Source organism: Dama dama, chromosome 27 (assembly GCF_033118175.1).
Source record: "Dama dama isolate Ldn47 chromosome 27, ASM3311817v1, whole genome shotgun sequence".
Taxonomy (NCBI): Eukaryota; Metazoa; Chordata; class Mammalia; order Artiodactyla; family Cervidae; genus Dama; species Dama dama.
This window is the reverse complement of record NC_083707.1, coordinates 53,575,240-53,599,938: the sequence shown is the minus strand read 5'-3', so window position 1 is coordinate 53,599,938 and position 24,699 is coordinate 53,575,240. Positions and strand designations below refer to the sequence as shown.

General features: G+C 43.7%; 1 protein-coding gene across 1 annotated transcript in view; it reads left to right on the top strand.

Moving 5' to 3' along the window:
- MBD2 (methyl-CpG binding domain protein 2) overlaps window positions 1-21,825 on the top strand; it is a 65,314-nt gene extending 43,489 nt beyond the window's left edge. The window contains exons 4-7 of the mRNA XM_061130792.1: window positions 12,489-12,579; window positions 13,873-14,050; window positions 18,927-19,065; window positions 21,352-21,825. Of these exons, the coding sequence (XP_060986775.1) occupies window positions 12,489-12,579; window positions 13,873-14,050; window positions 18,927-19,053 (396 nt within the window). The 3' untranslated portion in view covers window positions 19,054-19,065; window positions 21,352-21,825. The remainder of the gene's footprint in view (window positions 1-12,488; window positions 12,580-13,872; window positions 14,051-18,926; window positions 19,066-21,351) is intronic.
- The last annotated feature ends 2,874 nt before the right edge of the window (window positions 21,826-24,699 follow it).

Here is a 24,699-nt window from a genome sequence, read left to right as displayed (position 1 = left end):
TTCTCTGGAGGAGTTTGTGAAGGTTGCTGCTTTTCTTTAAATGTTTGGAAGACTTAATTGTGAAGTCATCTCAGCCTAATTTGTCATTCTTTTTAAATGGGGAGGCTTGAAATTGCAGATTCAATTTATTCAGTCAGTACATGGATGAATATTCATGGTTTCTCGTATAACAATTTTGAGAATGTGTTTTTCTAGGAATTTGTGCATTCCATAATTTTCAAATTAATGGTATACGTTGTTCACCATTATTCAAAATATTCAAATAGTTATATTTTCTAGTAACATTTTTCATTTTTGTAGTATCTGTTGTGATATCTTCTTTTCTCTGATGTTGGTAGTATCTAGATGAAAGGTGGAATGAACTGTTGGGGAGAGCCTTCTTAACACGTTTTGGACTCAGTCTATACATGCCTATTTCCCCATGGAAAGCCAAATTAACTTATTAAGATGATATTTATTTTATAGAAGCTAGTTAATTACACAATGGGTTAAGCTTTGTCTTATTTCTCACTTATTGCCCTAAAGTAGTTTCCTAGTGATGCTGAGACTTTTGTTTTCTCATTCTATGTTTGCTTGCTGTTTCTTTACTCTTCATTGTCATTGTCAGTTTTTTTTTTTTTTTGCATAAAACATGCAGTTGATTTTTTTTCTATCTGATCCGATGGTCTTTTCTTGTTGTATAGCTGAGTTGATCATTACATTTATTTATTTTATAGATATGTTTGGTCTTGATTCTGTCGTTCTATTTATGTACTGTTTTTAATATTTTATTGTCATTTTCTGGTATCAGTATTTTTGTTGTCAGGTCTGAGCTTTCCATTTAAATTCATACTTCGGATAGTTTTGAGGATTTGTAACCTGATTTTAGTTCTAGTGATTTCTCAATGTCATGCTTTAAATAATATGTATATACTTTTATTTCTTGATTTATTGATATTTAAAAGGAAATAGAATCTATTAATGCCCCACTATAAAAATGAGGAATTCATTTATACTATTGAAATTAGTTTCAGGAAAGCTCTTCTAAAGGGCATACTTTCTGATAAACAAGTAATGATGCCTCCTTATCTGTCAGAGACCAAAGTTCTTGCTGTTGAAGGGGTTTTGAAATCATTGATTCATTTATTCAACAGCATATATTGTTGCTTCTCTTATGATGCTATGTGTGTGAGTGCTCAGTTGCTCAGCTGTGTCTGACTCTCTGCAACCCCATGGACTGGAGCCCACCAGACTCCTCTGTCCATAGACTTTTCCAGGCAAGATTACTGGAGCAGGCTGCCATTTCCTCCTCCAGGGGATAAGGATCAAACCTGTGTCTCTTGCATCTCCGGCATTGGCAGGCAGATACAAACATATAATTCAGTCATGCATCCTGTCCTTATAAAACTTCTAATCTAAGAAGGAAGACAAACACTGAAGAGATCATCTTAGCTGTGTGGAAATGTGACACAGAAGAAATAAAGGAGCATAGCTATGTCCTCATATGGACTCTTATGTATTAATAAGATTATTGCTACAACTTTTCCTGCGGGAGTGGCACATGAAAAGCTTAGGGGCCTTATGAAAAGCTTAGGGGCCTATTCTGAGCCCATGGTCATCTTAGGATAATAATCCCTTTCCAGGTATATTACCTGCCCACTTTGTGTAAGTTGTGTTCATGACAAAGTGTAGACCAGCAGCTGCAGCAGACAGCTACACCTCCATCCTCCTCAACTCCAGATTTTGCCTTTTGCTTCCTCCTTCCATCTTCTCTAGCCCAAATTGTTATCTTTTGCCTTAGCAAGAGATCTCACTATCGTTTCCTCAGCCACATGAATCAAGCTTTTCCTTGATTTATGTAATAATTTTCTTGTCATTATCTAGCCTTTTCTTCCTAGGCCACTCCCCCAAAATAAGAGGGTAGCTCATGTTTGTCTTTTGATGTTTGTAAGCCATGGTATTTAAGTTAAGCTGTTTTTGCTGACCCAGACTAGATGACTCGGATATCATATGGGGTTGGTTTGAAATACAGCGGTTTATAAACTGGACAGCACATTCCTTCTGGGCAGGAAGCATCATTCTTCTGTGCAGCTCTAACCCCGTGTCTTGCATATTTAGCTTCTCATGAGTCACTGAATGTAAAGTGAACATTTTTGGGGTTTTGCTTTAGTCCGCAAATACATGACAAGATCCTTTGTTCTTTGATCAGATTTAACAAGAGCCTTAGAAAAGTGAATAAGATATTCATTGAAATTATGAAATCCTAACATGAGAAAATACTCCGGGCAATTCAATAAAATGCTTATGTTTTCAAAGAACTTCCTCACTTTTTATCAGCGTTTATCTTCTGAGGTATATAAGGCAGTTATTAGTATTTCTCTTTTACTAATGAAAATACATTCCAAGGGGATTAAGTGACTTCCTAAGACAGCACTCCACTTAACGGTTGAGTCGGGACTGAAGCATTAAACTTTCAAACCAGGGTTTTTCCTGTTACCCTGCTGCTGCTGTTTGGATTTTCCAGGCAAGAGTACTAGAGTGGGTTGCCATTCCCTTCTCCAGGATATCTTCCCGACCCAGAGATCATACCTGCGTCTCCTGTGGATTCTTTCCCATTAAGCCACCTGGGAAGCCCATTCTTAACCGTAAATTCATCCCCCAAAATTTGAGTGTCTTGCATCATGCTCTTGACAGAGATGAAGACTGTGCAAGTTAAAATTTGTGTAATGATTAGATTCTAAAGGTAACTTTTGTTTCCTCTACTTTACGAAGTATTAACACTTCTGTCTTCAAATACTTTAAAAGGTATATTACATCTTACACATGTTAAATATCTTCTTTCAGTAGAAAAAAATGATTACAGTACCATTTCTTTGACAGTTACTGTCAGGGGTACTAATTTGTTGCTTAAACAGTGATAGAAAATATAGAAACATACAGAAAACCATCATAAAAGGCAAACTTTCATAAGTTTTCTGACAGCAGGTGATGGCAACAGGAAAGTAAGGCAGAAGAGGGTTGAATCAGGAATTGGATTTGTTAATTAGAAGGTTACTGTGACCTTGGGCAGGTCAGTTAACATAACATTAGGAGTAGAACCCAGGTTAGAAGGAAGGAAGGAATGAGAGATGAGGAAATAAAGTTTCTCCCTTAGTGGAAGGAAGAAGACAGGTGGTTTGGAGGAGATGTAATAAAATAAGGGCTTCCTATGTGACTCCGTGGTAAAGAATCCACCTACCAATGTAGGAGACGTGGGTTCTATCCCTGGGTCGGGAAGATCCCCTGGAAAAGGAAATGGCAACCCCCTCCAGCATTCTTGCCTGGAAAATCCCATGGACAGAGGAGCCTGGTGGGCTGCAGTCCATGGGGTCGCAAAAAGAGTTAAACAGGACTTAGTGACCAAGCAACAACAATAAGTTAAATGAGGACACTTTCTTGGTTAGCCGTGTTCCAGTGTATCTGCCACGTCAGGGGGAGATGCGGAGGAGAGGAAGGAGTAGACTGGAGCGTGTGAGAGAATGGGCATGTATATGGGCTGGGTCAGAAGGAGGCAGGAGAGGGTAGGACCAGGCGTCGAGTGTAGAGAAGCCCTCAGAGAGACAGCGGGATCCCAGAGACAGGAGGGAAGTGACGGAAGGGTGAAGCAGTCCAGGGGTGATCTCCGGGGCAGAGCGGATGACAGGAGAGAAGGAAGGATGAAGCGGTCCAGGGGTGATCTCCGGGGCAGAGCAGATAACTGAAGATGCTCAGGGCCTCGAGAGGCAGGTGTGGAATCAGTTAGTACAGACTTCTTGGCCTCAGAGCTAATATTCAGCTTGTGGTGTTGAAAAAGAAGAATAAGAAATAGAGGTTTGGCTCTTTAGCAATTTTAGATGAATTCAGTTTCATTATTGAAATCTCTGTGTGTTTCTATATAGTTCAGTTTAATTTTTCCTGATGGAGATTATAATTTCGAAAGGGAACAGTCATGTTTTAAGGCGAGACACGAAACGTCTGTGAAGATCTGAGTTTTAAGGTTTCATCTCGCTCAGTTTGGCAGGGTGCGGTTTCCTTGGAGTTTTAATCTGGGATTGTCCAGGCCCCACAGATAGCTACGTACTAAGAATTTATGGAAGTTAAAATGGTAAAGGTCAACTCGTGGTTCTGTTCTGTTGTTGTACCTATACTTGAGCGTCTAAAGTCATTCTGAATAGAGCTGTGTTCTCAGTCATCAGCGACATCTTTGCACACACATGTGATCTCTGATCCTATGGTTATAACAGGGAACTCCCTCAAATCTGTACACACAGATGCTTTTCACCTTACAGGTTGGGATATAAAATGTCATGTTTCGATCATTTGGAACTCCACATCTTCCAGTAGAAATGATAATTATAAATGATTCCAGCGTCCCAGACCAGCCCATAAAAGACCATTAAGTCTGAAGTGAAAGTGAAAGTGTTAGTTGCTCAGCCAGTCCAGCTCTTTGCGACCCCAGGCTCCTCTGTGCATAGCATTTTCCACTCAAGAACAGTGGAGTGGCTAGCCATTCCTTTCTCTAGGGGATCTTCCCAACCCAGGGATCAAACCTGCATTTCCTAAGTCTGTCTGAATTATTAAAAATAACTACTGCTTATAGCCATCTTTTTATCAGGAAGTGTGTTCAATTTCAGCTCTTTCTGTGAGAAGTGTTTCTCCCACTTCTGCTTTATCTTGCTGACCCCCTGGCTGGCTGGCAGTGACAGAAGGGCTGTCGGCCCCAGGCCACTTAATGCGGCTGTGATAAGGCCCAGGAGTCAGAGCTGGGGCAGAGGCTCCGGAAGTGGAGGCGGGAGCTGGCCGGCGGTTTGTGTGCTGAGGGCGGGGTCTCCTTTCTGTTCCAGCTCTGAGATCTGGGGCCCTGCCGCTGCAAACCTTCTGTCCTCCCGGTCCCTTTCTCTTTTCCTGGACCCCTGGTTCTCAGCCAGACCTGATTTTATGCTCCCTATCCCAGCCACAGATACCCTGGGGAAATTGGCAGAGTCCAGAGACATTTTTTGTTGTCACAGCTGGGGCGGTGCTACTGGTGTCTGGTGGGTGTAGACCACAGATGTCGCTAAACATTGAGAACCCAGAATTATCCAACCCCAAATGTCAGTATCGCCAAGATTGAGAAACTCCACTCTAGGCCATTGCTGCTGGTTTGAGGTTTTGTTTTCCCGCTTTTTGCTTCACTGCAGAACAGAAACGTAGTTTGTTTCCAGGTTTCCTCTGACCTTCTGTTCTTGAAACAAGTTCAGAGCCCTTTTGAAGTTTTTCTATTTTTCTAAGGGCTCTGCTCTCATCACACATGGAAATAGATGGGGTAAAAATAACGAGGAGATTACAGTTTCAGGAAAAACTTCCGTGTTATCCACTGGCCTTTAAATAGAACAAAATTCCCATCCATCTTTAGATCCCGTCCTTCCCCATTGTGGTCTCATCACCCGCCGGGTTTCCCCTCTTCCTGCGTACAGCTGGACTGCTGAGTCACTGGCAGGCAGCCTCTCTCGGGCAGTCCAGAGGAGCCACAGTGGGGAGGAGAAATCCCGGGACTGCGTTGACGAGAAGGGAGGGAAAGGTTCCTTTGTTATTGCATAGATCCGGCCAGAGCCACTTTCCGACTTTCTGTTGTCCTGCTGCTCTTCAGGAAGTCACAGGATGAGCTTCCACCCCAGCACTTCCCTAAGTACCCTCCGCAGCGCAGGGGTCTCCAGGCCCTGCTGGTCTCGCCTCCTTCCCACCCTGCTCGGCACTCACCACCGCTTCTGGCTTCACGGGCTTGTGACCCAAGTACTCACTTCCTAGGGCCCCGCGCCTGCTCAGGTGCTCTGCTGTCATCGGGAAAGGATCGTCAGAGTTTCTGAACAAGATCCTCCTGGTTCCATTTTGTTCAGAGCCCTGCAGCCTGTGTAGCTGCTCCTACTTACAGAGTTCTCCCAGCTAGACTTGGGCCTGAGAGGGGGCAGACTGGCTTGCATGAGAAAAGGGAAGGGGAGGGTTTTAAGATGCTTAGAGTAGTAGAGAGTACCCCTGCCGAAAATCTGGGCAGGACGAGCAGCTCTGAACAAACACCATGTCTCAGTCTTCACTTGTGAATATGTGCCTTTCAGAACCGACTCTCTGTGCCGTTTATATGTATTAATTTTAAAGCATAGCAGGTGCTGTGATGTGATCAGCAGGGTACTAGACGCCATGGGCAAAGACTAAGTAGTAAATTGCTGTTTGTTTTCTAATGGTTATCGTGTTGATAAAACCGCCTCACATAGTTTTGGATTTGAATCAGGGTTAGTCTGACTCTGAAGGCCAATCCCAGTTCACTCAGCTACTCAGAAGTTCAATCTTCCTATCCTCCAAGCTGACTCTCAGGTTGAGGTCATGAGTATACATGGCAAGTCAGTTTCTTAACACTACGCAGTGCTTTTCAGATGAAATCTGATGGTGGATGAAAACATGTATTTGATCTAGATGCTTGTCCACGTGTTTATGAGAAATCAGAATTAGCATAAAAGGAACCTAAAACAATATTATAGAAAAAACTCAAAAGCCTTCCATTCTACATGCTTCATGAGGCACTCCGTCTCTCCTGTTTCATGAAACGTCTGCTGACACTCCATTGTTAGTGTGACTTCTCAGAAAGTGCTTTCTTGGAGTAGAGATCTCGCTCTTTAATTTCTATCCACCTAAAAAAAAAAAAAAAAACCCAAAAAACGGGGTGTTCAAATGTCATTAATATTCGCAGTTAATTCCAAGAGAGCTAATTCGTAGAGAATGTATTTTATACCGATTCTTTAGTTTTCATCATGTGAGCTACTCCCACGTCTCTTTTGAGATTGTTGTAAAAGTCTGTGCCAGCTTTAGCCTAAATACATCACACAGGTGGGCTTCTTAATTCTACGTGAGGAAGGGCGTGGTGTCGGCACGGATCGCCTCCAATGCAGTTTACACAGTGTCACACTGTAGGTAAATGGATTAAAAGCAGCTTGATAGTTTTCTTGGCAATTACTGATCTTTCATTCGCGTTTGATTTCATGACTAGAAGGGTCTCTGGCTTGTTAGACACAGAGCCATGCACGTAAACACTCTTCTAGAGCTTTCACTTGTTGAGATCAGGACTGTCTAACCACTGACCTGGGTTTTAACTCCAGCTGCACCCCTGATGAGTCGTGCGCCTTTGATGAGTTACTGCGAGGGGGTATTGATAATGTCTTCTTCAAAACGCTGTAGGAAAGACTAACCGAATTACTGTATGTGATGCCCTGAGCACAGTGCCAGGCTGGAGGGAAGGGCTCGATGGGTAAGCAGGAGTTGTCCTCCCCGCCTCCTCCTCCTCTTATTCCGCCAGGAGAAGACGCCCGGGCACAAACAGATCTTTGGGCGAGCGCTTTCTCTGTTTACCCCTGAACAACAGTTTGGTATACTCTTAAATATGCTTTGACACACATCCTCCTGCATTGAAAACTAGAAAAGCGAGTATCTTCCTCCAGTCCTCTGCGAGAAGAGGATAGCGTGATATGTGTTTTAATCGTCTAGCAGAATCGGGAACAACTCGGAGATCTCAGTGACTGGGGTACACAGCCCCGTGTGTGCACTGCTGCGCTGTCAGCCCAGACCGCACCCGCCTTTCTCAGACCGAGATCCCCCGGCCTCCCTCAGAGTTACCTGAGACACTTGTAAAAGAAAATAAAACCAGCTCTCTCACCCCAGACCTACTGAACGGAATCTTTAGGGCTGAGGTCTCAGAACATGCCTATACAATCAGCCACCCTGGTTATTCTTATGTATAAAGAACATCTAGAAATACTGACCCACACTCTGTCTCACCTCCTTGCCTTTGCTTACGCTGTTTCCTTGGCTTGGAGACGTCTTTCCTCTTCTACAGAATCCTTAACACATTTTTTGAGAGCTGCCTCTTCCTGAAAGCCTTTCCAGATTCTCCCAAATTGAAGTGAATATTGTATCTTCATTATTGCAGTTAACACAGTCTCCCTTCTAGAGTTTTACTAGAAAACAGTTTCGCCAAATGGTAAGCAGCCAGTGGGCAGTGATTGCCGACTATGCTAATAACCATCCCTGGTGCCCAGCAAAATGCTTTGTGTCTAATGGGCACTAAAAGGGCATCTGTTGAATTTGGATCGATTCTCTACTTACTTTTTCCCAGTAAACCATTCTGTTCTGACATCCTCCCAAGAGCACAGATTCCTTCAGAGTATGTATTATTAAGGTCAGGGTGGTAGAGGATGGTCTTAATAAACACGATCAGCCTTAGTTCCCAGACCATCAGAATAGGGGCACGTGTGCGCATGCGTGTGTGTGTGTGTGTGTGTGTGTGTGTGCGCGTGTGCGTGTGCACGTGTGTTGTGACGAGTTGTTTGAGATCCCTGTGTCTTCCTCATTTTCATCTTAGTTATCACTTGTAAGGCATGCTGGACAAATCCGCCAAAGTCCCAGTTAAATCTGCAGCCATTAAAAATAATGGTATAGTTGTATTCTGGGTTGGTTGTCCTTTCAGCAAACAGACTTGATCATTTCACTAAAGCAGCAGCTTTCACCGTCCACTGTCATGCTTGTCCCCTGGGACCCTCAGGTCAAGTACATACAGCAGTTGTTGCCAGCGATGTCATAGAAGTACTTCTACAGTCATATGAGGAGCGAAGGTGTGGAGATGAACTCCACTCTCTAGTAAGATGGTTTCTTCAAAGCTGCATGGTCCCTGTCAGTGACATTTTAGGCACTTTCCTGGTTCTGTGTGACTGTTAATCCTATCCTAGGCTTCTCCATCAGCTGGTTTGCTGGGTAGGGCGTTGCCCAGACCATCGGCAGGAGAAAGTACGTGTGGGAGCTCTCCAGTTCTCTTCTCTACTGCAGGGTGATATCAGAGGAGGGTCTGATCAGTGGAGAGTGGGGAGGGATGTACTAACTTAAGAGTGAGAGCCCATTAAAGAGTTTCTCCAAATCTTACATCACTGATCCCTAAATTGTCTTGATTATTTGACCTCACACCAGGCAGCAAGGTGAAGCTGAGAAAATCATTGGATGTGGCCAGTGAAATCAGATTTTCATCGGCTCGGTGAGGATTTATGAAAGTCACAGCGTTCATGAAAGTATGGTAGACAAGACAGCTGTCCTGGACAGAGGACTCCTTTCAAATGTAGCGAGCCTCATCTTCTCCCTATTTCTGTCTCAATTTCTAATGTCAATGCAGTAGGAAGAACTCCAGATGACCACAGTCACCTAGTAATCCCACAGAATACATAAGCAAGGAGATCTGAAATCCTAATGTCAGGCAGAGGAAGACCCCTCCCTTCCCCTGAACCCTTCCAATACATTCAGGGCTCTAAAGTGACCAGAGACAGTGAGAAAAGGTCCCTGCATTTGGTGAGAGGAGCTGACTAACCTTTAGAGTAAATGTAATGGAAATTAATGGAATAAGGGGGTAGGATAATAAAGTTGAAATGGGTCTGGGAGAAAGGAGATAGTGCAAATTAATAGATCTTTGAGCAGTTTGCTTGGGAAAAAGAAAAGAAATTGGTAATTATATCAGCTGGATAAAGTTTGTGTTTATGGTGGGGGGGTTACAGCTCCAGCACCCCCGAGGAATCCCCTTGTTGCTGACCCCTTGCAGTGGGATCTTCCCTCCACCCCTGACTCCTGGCAGCCACCCTTACAGTTTTCTTCTTTTTCATACACATCATTCATACAGTATGTAAAAGACTGGCTTCCTTCGCTTGGCATAATGCCTGCTTGATGTAAGTTTTCCACATACTTTAAAGTGCGGAGAACCCCTTCTTTCCAGAACAAAGCGAATAGGAACCTGAGAAGATGGGTGTGGAGAAGCTGAGTTAGGGACACAGACATGCAGCGCCCCTGGGTGAGCGCGCTAGCACCGAACGCCTGGCGGATGGGATGGGGAGGCGGGCAGGGGCGACCTTGACTGGTTAAATGTTTTCTTTTCTCAAACTAACCTCGCTTCCTGCTCTGACCTTTCCCACTTCCCAGGGAGTTGGGGGTGGCAGAAAGACACACACACACATATATACAACTTACACACCCATAAATACATGTGCCTCCATTTTCATGGCCTGAGTGCTTGCTTCATTTACAGAGAGGTCATCAACCTGTCAGATTCAACTTCAGATTTTGTTGAGGGCTATCTGGTGCTGGGTGATGATACCAGGACGTGTAATCTAGAGCTGTACACTTGTTTCTCAAGCTAAGATTTATTTTGCAAAATATTTCATCCTAAATTTGTGTTTTCCTTCAAAATAATAGAAATTTAAACATTAGAAATTATAGAAGGTAAAAAATTTAACTTTTGGTATCTAGAATTGGGATTTTTAGATATAATTTATTAGTAATCATCTCTGTAGTTTTTCATAGTGTTTTTGGTAGTGTTGATTTATTTTACAAACTAAGTTATATATAATTTTAAAATTATAATTTATATAATTATAAAATTTATATAATATAAAACACTAATCTCATATTCACTGACTCCTCTGTACACTTTTTCATTAGGAATTAACTGCATTTTAATTTTTGTTGGTTTTTTTTTTCCCCCTATAGTTGTGATATTCAAAGCATAGATGATTGTTATTTCCCCAGAAAAGCAGGCAGACTTTCTTAGGACATTTATCATATTCATTAACTGTTACTTAGAAGAACTAACTACTTCTTCCTCGTGATGGTTAATGTATTCATGACCTCATACGTGTTGACCACATATTCTGCTGTTGATGTAATTTATATGGAGGTATATGGAGATGTTAGCATATACTAAAAGCCTAAAAGGACAGTAAAGAAGTTACTCTTGGTGCTAGCACTGTGGTTATTATATAATCTAAGCTATTATTGTTCTGCCATAAGTAGAATTATTTTACTGTATCTTCTCATTTGTCCGGAAAGATGTTATTTGATGCTTTTCATGTATCCAGAAGTTAGAACATAAGCTTGGAAGCCCTCAGAGTGCTCAAAAATCTGTTAACAGTAAACCTAATAAAGCTTATGGCTGCTGTGTGATAGGTGTTTGTGTATATCGCTTTATTTAATCCCCACAATCATTGTACGTAGCCGTCGCTCTTGCCACGCCCACAGAGGACGTTGAACGTCTGAGGTCACAGAACTTGTCCAAGGTTGTATGTCTGTAGCTGGGGTTTCAACTTGGGTGCATGTGTCCCTCAAGACCCTGATTCTGAGCCCGTTTATTCCCACATCAGTCAGTCACACAAATTTTTTTTCAATATTCACTATATGACAGGCCCCCGGGTATCCAGGATTAAAGACAGATTTATCAAATTCTAAGGAATTCCTTTATCTGTTTTTTGGACTGCAGTAAATATGAAACAGTAGAAAAGAGCTGAGGCTGCAGGACAGAGACCCTCTCTCTCTTACCTACTGTTGGATTCACAGGCCAAGCACAGCGCACAGTAGGAGTGTATCAAGAAATACATTCATATGGACGAATGACATCAATGACAAGAAATAGCCAACTGGGCTTCCCCAGTAAAGAATTCGTCTGTCAATTCAGGAGACATAAGAGACACAAGTTCTGTCCCTGGGTTGGGAAGATTACCTGGAGAAGGGCATAGCAACCCTCTCCAGTATTCTTGCCTAGAGAAACCCATGGACAGAGGAGCCTGGCGAGCTACAGTCCATGGGGTTGTAAAGCGTCGGACACAACTGAAGCAATTTAGCAAGCATGCACGCAGTAGCCGACTAGGAGAGAGAATTAAATGTAGAAAGGATTTGAAATCAAGCAGCAGAACTGTCCTGGACTGCTCAGTGTATGAATAAGCAGTTGCATATCTCGCTAGACCCATGGGGTAGGAAGAGTCTTCAGCGTGCTCACTGATGCCGGAATGATGACCTTGGGCCACCTAGTGACTGAGGAGACCCAGGCTCTGTACCACAGAAGGAGAGGCACTCATGAATGTGGCATCCTGTTTAAAAAGCAAGGAAGTATGCAAAACATTTTAGAAAAGTTTCCATAAAAAATGGCATCTGTTCCCCTTAAAATAGGCCAAAAGGCTAAACTTCTGTGTCTTAGAAAAATCACATAGGTGGAGAAATTGTTTCCCTAACACTCTTGGATAAAGAGGTATTACGCAATACAGTTTTTCTTTTTCCTGATAAATTGTAACATTAAATTTTCATGCCAAATGAAACTTTGAAGAACTCAAGTTAATACTCTTTGGAAGATACCTTATGTCTTCCAAAGGACTGTTATCTATTTAGGACTGTATCTCATGCATAGCATGTAACAATCTGTTGGATGTAACAAGTGAATAGGCGGCCTAGAATGACAAAGCAAAGTTGTTTGAGTCATGTAACTTGAAAGAATTATGATGCGTTGAAGTCATGTTTGAAGTATCATTTAGCTTTTTGTAAGGAAAAAAAAAATGGGGACATTAGGGAACTACTGATATGATTTCAATTTCATTATTCAGCAGCATCGATGCGCTACTTTCTTGTCCCGAGAATGTATCTATTAACAGTGATGTTTTGCCTTACAGCTTTTCTGGGAGAAGAGGCTACAAGGACTTAGTGCATCAGATGTAACAGAACAAATTATAAAAACCATGGAACTCCCTAAAGGTCTTCAAGGTATTCTCCGAGTTCAGTTGAGCAGCCCCTGCTGTGTGCCAGGCTATGTGTCGGAGGCAGTGGAGGCAGACGTGATGAGGGCGACAGGTCTTTGCTGTGGGGACTGTTTGCCTCACTGGGTTGATGCTCCCCTTGGGTTTTAGTAAACCCAGAGGCACTGTGCCTGAGACGCTTTGTAGGTTGCAGAACGCTTCTGGGCGGTATCTTACCTAAGTTTTTTTTTTTCGTGTACCTTTTGGCCTGAGTTTAATTAGGCTCGTCATGTAAATTCACCCATGTTATGTGTTTAGACCCAAATGCAGCCTAAGCGTAAGCGGCAGACTGTCCCCAGCTTCCTGCTCAAAGCAACATTGGGCCCCAGTGCTTGCTTTTTTCTCCCTTCCTTTTATCCAAAGAACAGCCAGCATCTCTCCTCCTGCCTCTCCCTCCGTGACCTGCTGCTGCAAGCCTCAGATGCCCATGGGTCCAGTAATAGGAGCGAGCGGGGTCTGGGGTGGAGAACTCAGCTGCTGGCGTGCCTTGTGGGGTCACACGTTCACTCCAGGTTCTAGGGAAGCATTAGTTTTCAAGTGGTTACAACTTTGGCTTCTAAATCTTGATACATTGCGGATTGCTCAAAAATCCTCATAATTCATGGTTAGAGTAGTGTCTCATCCCTCTGTGCTCTTGGAAATTATTGCTTTAACTGGTTTAACAAGTTAGGACTGTAAGAAATGCACTTAAATGTAGCCATGGTTCCAGTCTCCTAATGTGCAGTCAATGTGTACAGTTATTAATCCTATTCATGTGGATATTTTGTTAGTTGAAAAAGCTGTTAAAGGTATAGGTACAGCCTACTTGTATTGGCTTTTCCTTTGAAATCCCTGCACAAAAAAGAAGTGTTGAGACATGGCAAGCTACAGGGGAAACGATTCAAGGACCCTAGGGACACGTTAATAGGGATATTTGAATGTAAGATGACTTTAGAAGGGACTTACGTCATTAAGAATAATTGACCTTGCATGATGAAATGTAGCCAACTTTTTAAGAAGTTTTTAATACCTTGGACATGTATTTTAAAGTTCTGTTAAAGTTTTATTAAAATACTCAAGTATTTGGTTACTGTTTCCTTAATGTTAATTCTTTATTGTTGATAACTAAGTAAATATGCTGTTATCTTTTGCTGCTTCGGCTTGTGTCAGTTTTAAATAGCTGCTGTTGGATGAATATAAAGATGATCAGTTGTTTTAGGCCCCACAGGGTTTGCTCAGCACAGCTGGAAACGTCCTGGAACTGATGTGTTTCTGATTGCAGGGGTCGGTCCGGGCAGTAACGACGAGACCCTTTTGTCTGCGGTCGCCAGCGCTTTGCACACAAGCTCTGCACCCATCACAGGGCAAGTCTCCGCTGCTGTGGAGAAGAACCCTGCTGTCTGGCTGAACACATCTCAGCCCCTCTGCAAGGCTTTCATTGTCACAGATGAAGACATTAGGTGAGAGCGGAACATGACTTCAAAAACTTGTCTTCTACACTTGATATGTTTTTTATTGCTTGTTAGGTTCAGTGACATGTCCTAGTAAGTGATGAACCTTCTTTACAAAACTGTTTTAAAACAGATGATATAGGATGTTTAAAACAAATGCATGCTTGAAAAAGGTGGCGTTGTATAAGGTGTGTCATCCTGATTATCCCCGAAGGACAGAGCAGTCGTCCTCTCTCCACATGGTTTTGGCGGTATCCTATGCAGTCTGGGGTTCGGCCCTTCTGCTCCGAGGATCCCCTGCATTCAGTTACGCCTGTTCCGATTGCCCCCTGCATTGGTTGGTCTGCAGTAGCAGATCATTGCTATGCTGCTTTGAGTTCAGTTGTGTTTTCAGAATTCAGTTTACTTATCTTGATTTTATTGATCTCACGTAAACTCAATTTAGAGATTTATTTATCTCTACTTAACTTTGTTTCAAGTAAAGGTTTAAGGTGGCTCTGAAGACACACACACACTCACACAGTGAGACACACATGTACATACACCGAGTGAAGCCAGATGAGAAGCAAATGAGAAGAAAGACAAAGCAAAAGGTAAAGCTGTTACGTAAAACGGAGCTGACAGCGAGACGCGGACACAAGCTGCATCCATTAGCATCTTTCACTCTTTCTAAGGCTGGGCCACAAATTAGGTTTATAGCGGCAGATTATGAAAGGAAAATGTATCGCTCAGATAGATAATGCCCAAGGAGTATAAGCAAGCCATTGCTCAGGAGCAACAAAACTATTCCAGATACTAAAACCACAAAGTAATTCTTATATGGGATTTATGGATTTCAGTATTATTCTTTAGAATGATTGTATTGTGGTGGTGGTTTAGTCGCTAAGGTGTGTCCAACTCTTGTGACCCCATGGACTGTAGCTGGCCAGGCTCCTCTGTCCATGGGATTCTCCAGGCAAGAATACTGGAGTGGGTTACCATGTCCTTCTCCAGGGGATCTTCCCAACCCAGGGATCGAACCCGTGTCCCCTACACCTGCAGGCTGTCTCCTGCATTGCAAGTGGATTCTTTACCACTGAGCCACCAGGGAAGCCCAGAATGATTGTGTGCTATACTGTATTTTCTTTAAGAAGAGGACAGGGTGTATACTTCATTATTTCTGTCCTCTGAGTGTGAACCTAAAAGCTTTACTATTCCTAGACCAAGCCAGCAGATGGCACTTTTGAATTAAAAAAAAAAAAAGTATTTGTTTTTTGTTTTTTTTCTAATTCCTTGAAAGTTGGTGTGAGACTGTTGTTAAATGCCTGCATCTAGCCAGGTTTATAATTGGAAAGCCGTTCCCGGATTTTAAAGCAGTTCCTTTTGCAAAGATGTGAAATGGTTCGAAGTTGTATTCAGATGCCTTGATGATGTAGAATTTATGATCAGTGTTACTATGTGTGTATTTTTTTTTTTTTTTAAGAAAAACAAAGTGTGAAATCAAGGAAAGGAATCAACTTGCTCTTTGGACTGTTCCTACCTTTGAGGAAGGAAATCACCCAGGAGGCTAGCTCCCCTCTGTCCTGGAATGAGCACCCAGTTCAAAAGCCCGGGTCCTGCCAGGCCCCTCTGGGTGTTGACTGAGGTCCTGTGACTGATGACAGGGGCCCGTGGGGACGTCTTGGGGCTGTGTTAGAATCCTGCCTACTACATCCGGCAGAGGCTTTACTTTCGGTTTTCATAAATGTGGGAAGCCTCGCCAGTGTCAGATTTTCAGATATACTTCTCCAGCCAAAGCCAGATCTGGATGCTTTTCTTTTAGGGTAAACTCATCTGACAGATTGTCCATTTGATCACTGTCATAACAGAAATCATCAAGCCAAACATTTCTTCTCCGATTAGTACATATTCAAAATAAAAGACTGCAAATGGGATTATCACCTTTTCTCCTGTTGTATCACCAATAATCTGTTTGTGTTAAACCTTCAACTGAGGATCTCAACATTGAGCACGTGTGTTTTTTTTCAGCCAGCTTGATAACTATTTTCATTCATGGGTGTATTTGTTTTCTGATACCTAGAGATAAGTTCTCACAAACCTCGCTGTTTAAAGCAATAGCTGTTCGTGGCTCTCATTTTTGTAGGTCGGAAGTCTGGGCGGGCATGACTGGATTCCCTGCCCCAAATCTTACACAGTTGAAATCTGAGTGTCTGTAGAACTGCGTGGCCTTCTGGAGCCTGGGCTCCTCCTAAGCTTGTTGCGGAGTTCGCGTCTTTCTAGCTGCAGGGATGAAGCCCCTCTTCCCGTGTCGGCTGTGGGATCGGACGGTTTCAAGCTGCCGGCCGCTCCTTGCCCCATGGCTCCCCTCACATTCCCTCTCCTGCTTCTTTCTAAAAGGGCCCAGCCCCTTTTAAAGCCTCTTCTTATTAGGTCAGGCCCTCTATGATAATCTCTTTAGATTAACTCAAGGTCAGCTATTAGTAATCTAATCATAGAATGACAGCCCATCATGTGTTCCTAAGTCCTTTCTGCCCTTATGGGGAGAGAATTCTGCTTGGGATGTGAGCCGGGGCCCATGGGGACATCCTGGGGCTGTGTTGGATCCTGCTTGCCCATCCGGCAGAGGCTTTGCTTTCGGTTTCCATAACTGGGAAGCAGCGCTCAAGACAGCAGAGGAGCGGTGGCCAGTGTCAGATTCTCAGATACACTTCTCCAGCCAGAAGCGCTGCTCCTCCCGTTTCCTTCATCCTCCCGATGGGGTGATGTTAGGGCAGCTGTGCAGACACCCTGATAGCAGGCACAAGAGACTGCCCGTGACCGACACCCCATTTATCATAAGCCTGGAGTTACTGAGCCAGACGTAAGACTAACTGTGTAAGAAATAAACATCCTGTTTTTCATGACTCTGCTCCGCTGTGTGACAATCTGTTGAACTCCAGGGACCTCCCTGGCGGTGCAGTGGTTATGTCTTCACCTTCCAATGAACAGAGTGCGGGTTTGATCCGGTTTGATCCCTGGTCCAAGAGCTAAGACCCCACATGCCTCAGGGCCAAAACAGAAGACGGAAGCAGTATTCTAACACTTGCAATAAAGACCTTAAAAACAAAAGTGGTAGATGCTCAATTGTATCTGACTGTTTGCAACCCATGGACTGTAGCCCGTCAGGGTCCTCTGTCCATGTAATTTTCCAGGTAAGAATCCTGGGGTGGGTACCTATTCCCTTCTCCAGGGTATCTTCCCAACCCAGGGATCAAACATGAGTCTCCTGCATTGCAGGCAGATTCTTTACCGTCTGAGCTACCAGGGATCAAAACATCTCTAAAAAAGAGAAAAAAACCTGTTCAACTCCAGTTTCTGTGAATATGATTGAGGCTACAGAGCTTGACTCAGTGGCAGCTCCCCTTCTTTTCGAAAATTCATTTAAAAGGGGGAAGTCTAAACCTTTTATCTTTCTGTGCGTTTTTTAGAGTTTGGTAGAGATGACATCTAAAGTTTTTGTGGTTACACAACATGTGTTAATTTAGCTACCTTGGACATAGACTCATGAGATAAAGAGACGTGGGGACTAGACTGCAGCAAACGTGACTCCACAGCTGGTTGGGCACCCAAGGGGCGGATGCCCAGGGCATCCTCGTGGGGTCTTCTGGAACATCGCCCATCTACCCTTCTGCTTTCCCTGGTTTTGGGCAGTGCCGTAATTTGTCTTCCTCAACGATGGATGGAGAAACTGGCACTTCTTCCTTCAGCAGAGCCTTTAGAGTCCCTCGCTGCATCTCTTCCCTGTCCTGGCGCTGCTCCCCTCCAGCCTGTATCCATCCCACCACCTTTCCTGTGGCCTCTGGAGGCCATGCGCCTTGTTTTCTAGTCAAGGCTTGCCCTCCCACCTGGGCCTTTGCCTCTGCTCCTTTCTTGCTTCTTTTCTCAACCTTTTACTTTCCACTCTTGTCGCTTCTCTCCTGTTTCTTCAACCATTGCCTCCCCACTGGGTTCTGGAGGCGAATTTCTGTTTGCCTCTTGGTTTGCTTAGAACTGTGTTAGGAATCTCTCTCTTGCCCGGTCAGGGAGCTGTCTCCATTTTTTTTCTTCTGCTCCCCCCCCCCCCCCCCCCCCGCCTTCTTCTGCTTTTTAAGGATGCCATGTGTACCAGTAGCCGTGCCCTGTTTAAGGATGACTTGTGTACCAGTAGGTGCGCTCTGGTTTTCATGTCATGGTTCTGCCTCTTTTGTATGACTTGCTGTTTTTAACTCTCACTTTGGAGGCTTCTTTAGAGTCCCCAAGACACAGAGGAACTTGCACGTTCTTCACTTACTTGACTCAGCTCAGCTCAAGGGTCCGTTCCTCCTGCGTCCTTGGTGCACAGGATCGTGTGGTCTTGGTTCCTTCGTGACGACCTTGGCCTGCAGGCTGCGGACCCAGGGGAGAGCTCCGACTGGCCTCCCCGACACCGCCAGAGGCAGCAGCTGAACCGGCCCATCATGCCTCCTCCTCCTCCTCCATCCTTCTCAGTGCTTCACCCGGCAAATCGCTTTTCCTTCCTTCTTTTCCGTATCACTTCCCACTTGTATTCCAAATTATCCTTTATAGGAATAACCCCGAACCTTCACATACTTGAGGTTTTTGAAGTTGAAGAAAAGGTCCCTGAAATACACCTCCTGCCGGAATTCTCTGTGAGATGAGGGCATCCCTGCCTGTCCGAATGTCCCCCCTTTTTGGGCAAAGCCCATCTCCCACAAGACCTGGTTTTTGTGAGGGTTAGAAGCTGCTTTTGCAAAGTCTAAGGAGAAAGAGATGTGTGTTTCTGAGGAATTTCCCTGACTTTGGCGTAAAGATAAACCGCGTCGTCGGCAGCATCGTTGTTCCAACACTGGCCAAATTGTTAGTGTCTTTTTACTCTGTTTTCACAAAGGAAACAGGAAGAGCGAGTGCAGCAGGTACGTAAGAAATTGGAAGAGGCACTGATGGCAGACATCCTGTCCCGGGCTGCTGACGCGGAGGCGATGGGCCTTGAAATGGACAGTGGAGATGACGCCTAAGATTGGCATCAGGTAAAGCAATGCCGGGACGCGTGGAAACTCAGGGCTTTTCTTTCCTTGCTCCTGCCCTTGCAGCGGCTTCAGCGGCGCCTACAAAGCCTTCTCCACTGCATATCTTGTGCGCATGCTGTTGTTGGGCCCCCTTTGTATTTAAGGACCATATACGTGTGCATCCTTTTGTTCTCATGATGTGAAAATGTTCACACCCCTGCGGCCACTCGCGAGGGATTTGGGCTCCAAGGTGTCACTGGAGCAAAGCAGAGGAGGAAGGAAAGGACTCTGCCAGGGAGAGAGGCGTTGCAGGAGACAGGGCAGCCGTCGCCTCCGCCACGGTCGCTCTCTGGGGTAAAGGGCTCTGTTGTCACATACGTAAAATTATGGTCACAGAGGAGGCAAAAACCCGTCACTCTCCTCTCCTCTTCTGATCTCTCTAGCACAGGCGTGATGCAGGGAGACCAAGTTAGGCTGCTGTAGTCTAGAGGTGATGGTGGCTTCATGAGGGTCTTGCTATCATGGATGCAGAGAAAAATGGAAAAGCCAATCTGAGATGTATTTGGAGGTAGAATCGACGTGACCGGGTGGATGACTGAGCCCAGGCTGTTTACGGGAGCCCGCTGGGTGGGTGGGTGGGGAGGGGTCATGTTCGGTACGGGAGCAGACTGGAGCTGGTGCACGCCGGGAGGAGGAACTCCCTGTTCACGCGGTCTTGCCTTTCCATCAGTGCTTTTGTCTTAACTCAGAGTGGCTTATGCCACAGTGACCCAGAAATCAGGTAATAGCTACCACTTTTTACATGAATACGGTCAGCGGCAGCAGCGACCTTTGACCCCACAGTTTCCTGACCGCGCAGAACCATTTAAATCCAGCTTGGTGCTCTTAAGTAGTTTTCTTCTGGTTTCCGTGTCGAGGACAGGGAGATGCTGTGTTGACGCTGAAACTTGTGTGCTCTTCCAGTAGGGGTGTGTTTTCTGGACTGTGATGAGCACACTTCATATGTGTAAAGTCTCTCAGGGGGAAGTCTGAAGTGTATTTTTTTTTTGTCCAAAGACTTCAGCACAGTGCAGAAATCTGGACCACCATGCCTGCACCATATGAGAGCTGATTCCAGGAAAGCCCTCTTCTTCAGAGCTTTTAATTGTTTTCCAGACTTTTCCCCTGAAAACAATGTAGGAAAAATCAAGGGTCGTGTCGTTGAGGTTTTACTGGACCCTTGCCTACTTGCAGATTACTTTGCAGGTTGACGTCAAGGCAGCCCCCTGGGTCATGTAAGCGACCATGTGTTTAGGGACTAGGTACTTGGCGCTCATAAAGGCCGGCAGCGCTCATCGCCTGGCCCGAAATTGGTTAATGTGGAAAACAAACTAATTAGCATTGAGTGATTAGTGTTAATATATATTTAAAAAGTAGCCAACACTTCGGCATGTTGGGTAGGGAGAAATTGGTGTTATATATATCATATTCTAAACTTGAGAATGGCATTATTAGACCAGGCCATTAGACTTTTGGGTTATAGAAGATTTAGAAGTACATCTTAATTATCAAAACTAAATTTACCTAAATCACTGATTTAGCCCCACATACACCTAGGGTGTTTAATAAACCACAGCACTGACACATGACTTAACTAGGGGTTCATAATAAGCTGAGGAATAGGTAGGACTTAGCTTGACTAAAGGTGGGGCATGGCCAAGTTCAAATGCCTGGTAACACGCCGGACTCTGAACCATGCAGTTCTGTTTAGGTGTGTTCATTGCATTATGACAGGGCTGGTCTTTCTAATGGTCCTTATTAGCAGGATGGACCTTTATTTGTTTTATACACACATACAAATCCAAGTTAAGCAGTAATAAGACTTTACTCTGTTTCTATCATCTATAAATTCTCTGAAGTAAAATAAATTATGGTGAAATAAAATAAATCATCGTTAGTAGAAATCTTCCTAAATTTTCTCAATATGTTTGGATTTGGCTGTATCTGTGATTTTTTTTTCATGTGTATGCCCTGTGAGTTCCGGTTTTATGCTAACTGACTTAATGATGGAAAACCTTTTCATAAGCATACAAAGGGGCACATATGATTACTTTGAAAATGAAGTGAAGATTCTTTCAGAATTAAAGAAGTTGAAACAATGGGGGGAAATGTTGAGTCCTTTTTATGTGCAAAGTGCTGTCACTAAATGCTATCAAGGCTTTAAAAATCCTATTCTATGTGAAATTTGGTCTCTCACTGCTTTTCTGACTTTTGCTGACCTCACCTGAGAAATCATTGAATTACTTAAGTCTGTTTGTTTTCTTGCAGGTAACTTTCGACCGACTTTCCCCGAGAGCAAACTCCTAGAATTGAGCAAAAACGTTTCCACTGGGTTTTGCCTGTTAAGAAAAAAAATGTACCTGAGCACATAGAGCTTTTTAATAGCACTAACCAATGCCTTTTTAGATGTATTTTTGATGTATATATCTATTATTCAAAAATGATGTTTATTTTGAGTCCCAGGACTTAAAATTAGTCTTTTTGTAATACCAAGCAGGACCCTTAAAACGAAGCTGAGCTTGTGATGCCAGGTGCAATCTACTGGAAATGTAGCACTTCCATGAAATACTTGTTCCCCCCAATTTTAATATGAACAGATCAGGAGTACCAAATAAATTTCCCAATGAGCGCTTATTGTGACTTCGCTGTATATAAACAGATTTTTATACTTTATTGAAAGAGGACACCTGTACATTCTTCCATCATCACTGTAAAGACAAATAAATGATTATATTCACAGACTGATTGGAATTCTTTCTGTTAAGGAGCACACACCATGCGTAGTCCCTTCTTAGAATTTTTGATTCACATTCAGCTGTCTTCCCTGGGCCTTAGGTTTGAAATTAAGGTGGTGGGAAATAGTTCATACATTTGCAGTATGCCTCTGGATATCATGAGAATTGTGCTCAGAATTGTATGATGTCATGTAGTGTGGGTAATTTTTATTTTCCCTTGCCTGTAACGAGTACTTTTATTACTTCTATAAAACTAAGGCATTTTCTTCCCTCGGGCATGAGTTAGGTACACACGTGCCCTTCAGATGTTACTGGAAGTCCGAGACTGTTTTTTGAGAACATTTTGTGTTTTCCAATGTCTGTTGGCTTACAGAGTTAACAGGTGCAGGTGAGACCCTTTGCCACAGAGAGAGGCAGCATTCTGGGCAGACTTGCTAAATGAACCAGATTGTAATGCTTTGTTAATTACTACCCAGCCTCCAGAGTCTTAAACATTTTTTTTTTCCTGTTGAAACTCACAAGCATTAACTTCATTACTTCTTAAATTCCTTGATATCTAATTGCTCAAACTGGCACAGCATTAAGAAATGAGTTTTAAAAAGCAAAACAAGGTAATCTGATGCCAAGAAATGGAACTAAGCAAATTTAAGTACATTTTGAGAAAACGAGCAAAAATAATATCTTTCTATAGAAAGGGCTTATGCACTTCTTAACTCTGAGTTCTTTTAAAATTAGATGCAAAATGATGTGATCAAGGATGTGACCAATTCTCTATAAATGTCACCTGTGTGTATTTTATATATATATATATATATATATATATATATATATACACATATATATATGTATATATATGTATATATATGTATATATATGTATGTATTTTTTTTAAGTTAGTATCTTCAGCACCCTTCCAGTTCCTGAGGAAAGAAAAGAAAATAGTGAAAATAGTGAAAGCAATGTGACTCGCTAGGTTTGAATTGCTGTCTCTCTGGACCTTCTGCCAAACTGCATAGGTGACACCTTCTTGGAATTCCTGATTCGCATTCAACTTTGCTCTTTGGGCCTGAGGCCACCAATTTCCTCAGAGTAATTCTGCTGGCAAATAAGCAGAGATACTGGTAGACTCTGGGAAGACAAGTGGCAGAGGCTCCCTGCCCTAGGCCCTTCCGACTGTCCCCAGTTGGGGTGACAGTGGGAAGTGAATATTCATTCTTTTTAAAAGCTATCATGACTAGTTAGACTGAATGCCTGAAGGCTTTTCTTAGACTCTTCTAAAAGTCCACGAGTCTTCATTTGTCATCAAGCTTGGGGTGACTTCATCTTGGCCATCATACGTTCATCTCACAAAGCAGTCCCACCAAGACATACATGCTTGTATAAGCAACTTTTGTATTCAAGGGAAAAACACAATGTACCCACATACAAAATTTTTGTTATTCTGTACTTTGCTCAGGTAGAGAATAAGGTTTGAAAGCCATTCCAGGGTGTCCAGCTGAGAACCCTAAGTCCAGGTGTTTGCAGTGCAACCCCAGGACATGTCCAAAATTCATCATCTCATCCCCCCAACCTTCCACCATCTTGCATTCCCTAACTCAGGGGATAGCAGATCATCTGATCCAGCTGCCCAAGGCAGACGCCCAAAAGTGATCCCAGAGGCCACTCTTGTCCTTGCAGCCAACATCCCATCAATCCTGTTAGCATTATTAGCCACATTTCTCACATCTATTTGTCAAAAAATAGATTATCAGATGTCAACCCGCATCTTCTCCATTCCCACAGCCACTGCCTTCATGCAGCCTCCTTTCCTCTCCTCTGCACTCTGCACCTTCTGTTTTTCACCTGTCCCCTTTCTCTCCTCCATCCCTCCTTTTCCTCCTCCATGGAGTCATCAGTAATGGTCCTGGAAGCATCTGTGATCTCACCATTTCCCTGCTCAAAATTCCTCCCTTGTCTTGTGTACTCGGTTTAGAGTCCCGCTTCGTGAGAGTGAGCACTTGGAAATGGAGAGCACCTGTGTTTGGACCCTACTTTTGCCATTTGTGTGACTTGTCAGGTTTACCCAATGTCTGTGAGCCTGCTCCTCCTCAGTGAAATAGTAATAATACCTACCTCATAGAGTCGCCGTGAGGACTAAACGAGATGCTGTTTGTCATGTTAGCACAGTACCTGGTGTGTTGTGACGGGCTCTGCAGGTGTCATTTTATGTCGCTTTCAAGAGGCATTTGCTGATAACCCTAACTACCCTCCACTTTATAAATGCCCCCAATACTCTCTATTTTCCGCCTTGGCACTCTGTTCATTTCCTTTGTGGAAATCTTCTAAATCTGTATTTTATTTATTTGTTGACTTTTTTTGTCTGTCTACTAGAATGTAAGCTCTTTGAGAGCCAGGATGTGTCTGCCTTTTCCCTGTTATAATCCCAGCGTTTAGCCTAGTGCCTGGCATGCAGTAAGCACTCAGTACGGGTGTGTGGAATAGACGGACAGTTGATCGAAAGGCTCTTCAGGATCTGATAGCCGCCTGCTTGTCTAGCTCATCCTGCCACTGCCCCACCACACCTTCAGCTCAAGGAAACTGCATCACCTGCTCCTTCGAAACGCCGCTTGGGCCTCTGTCTCTGCCCCTGTTGTCCCCTCTGCCTGCTGCCCGCACGGCCGGTTCTCGAGCACTGGTCCCGTCGCAGCTCGTTGTCTACCTCCTCTGTGAAGCTGTCTTTCATCCCCTCCAGGCAGATGAGCTTTTTCTCTCTTCCAGATTCCTACTGCACTTTGTAAATACCTCCACGGAAGCACTTTACTGTATTGTATTGTACATTTGTTTGCATGTCTGTTTCTACTTTTAGACTGTAAGCACCATGAAAGCAGAAACTGCATCTGTC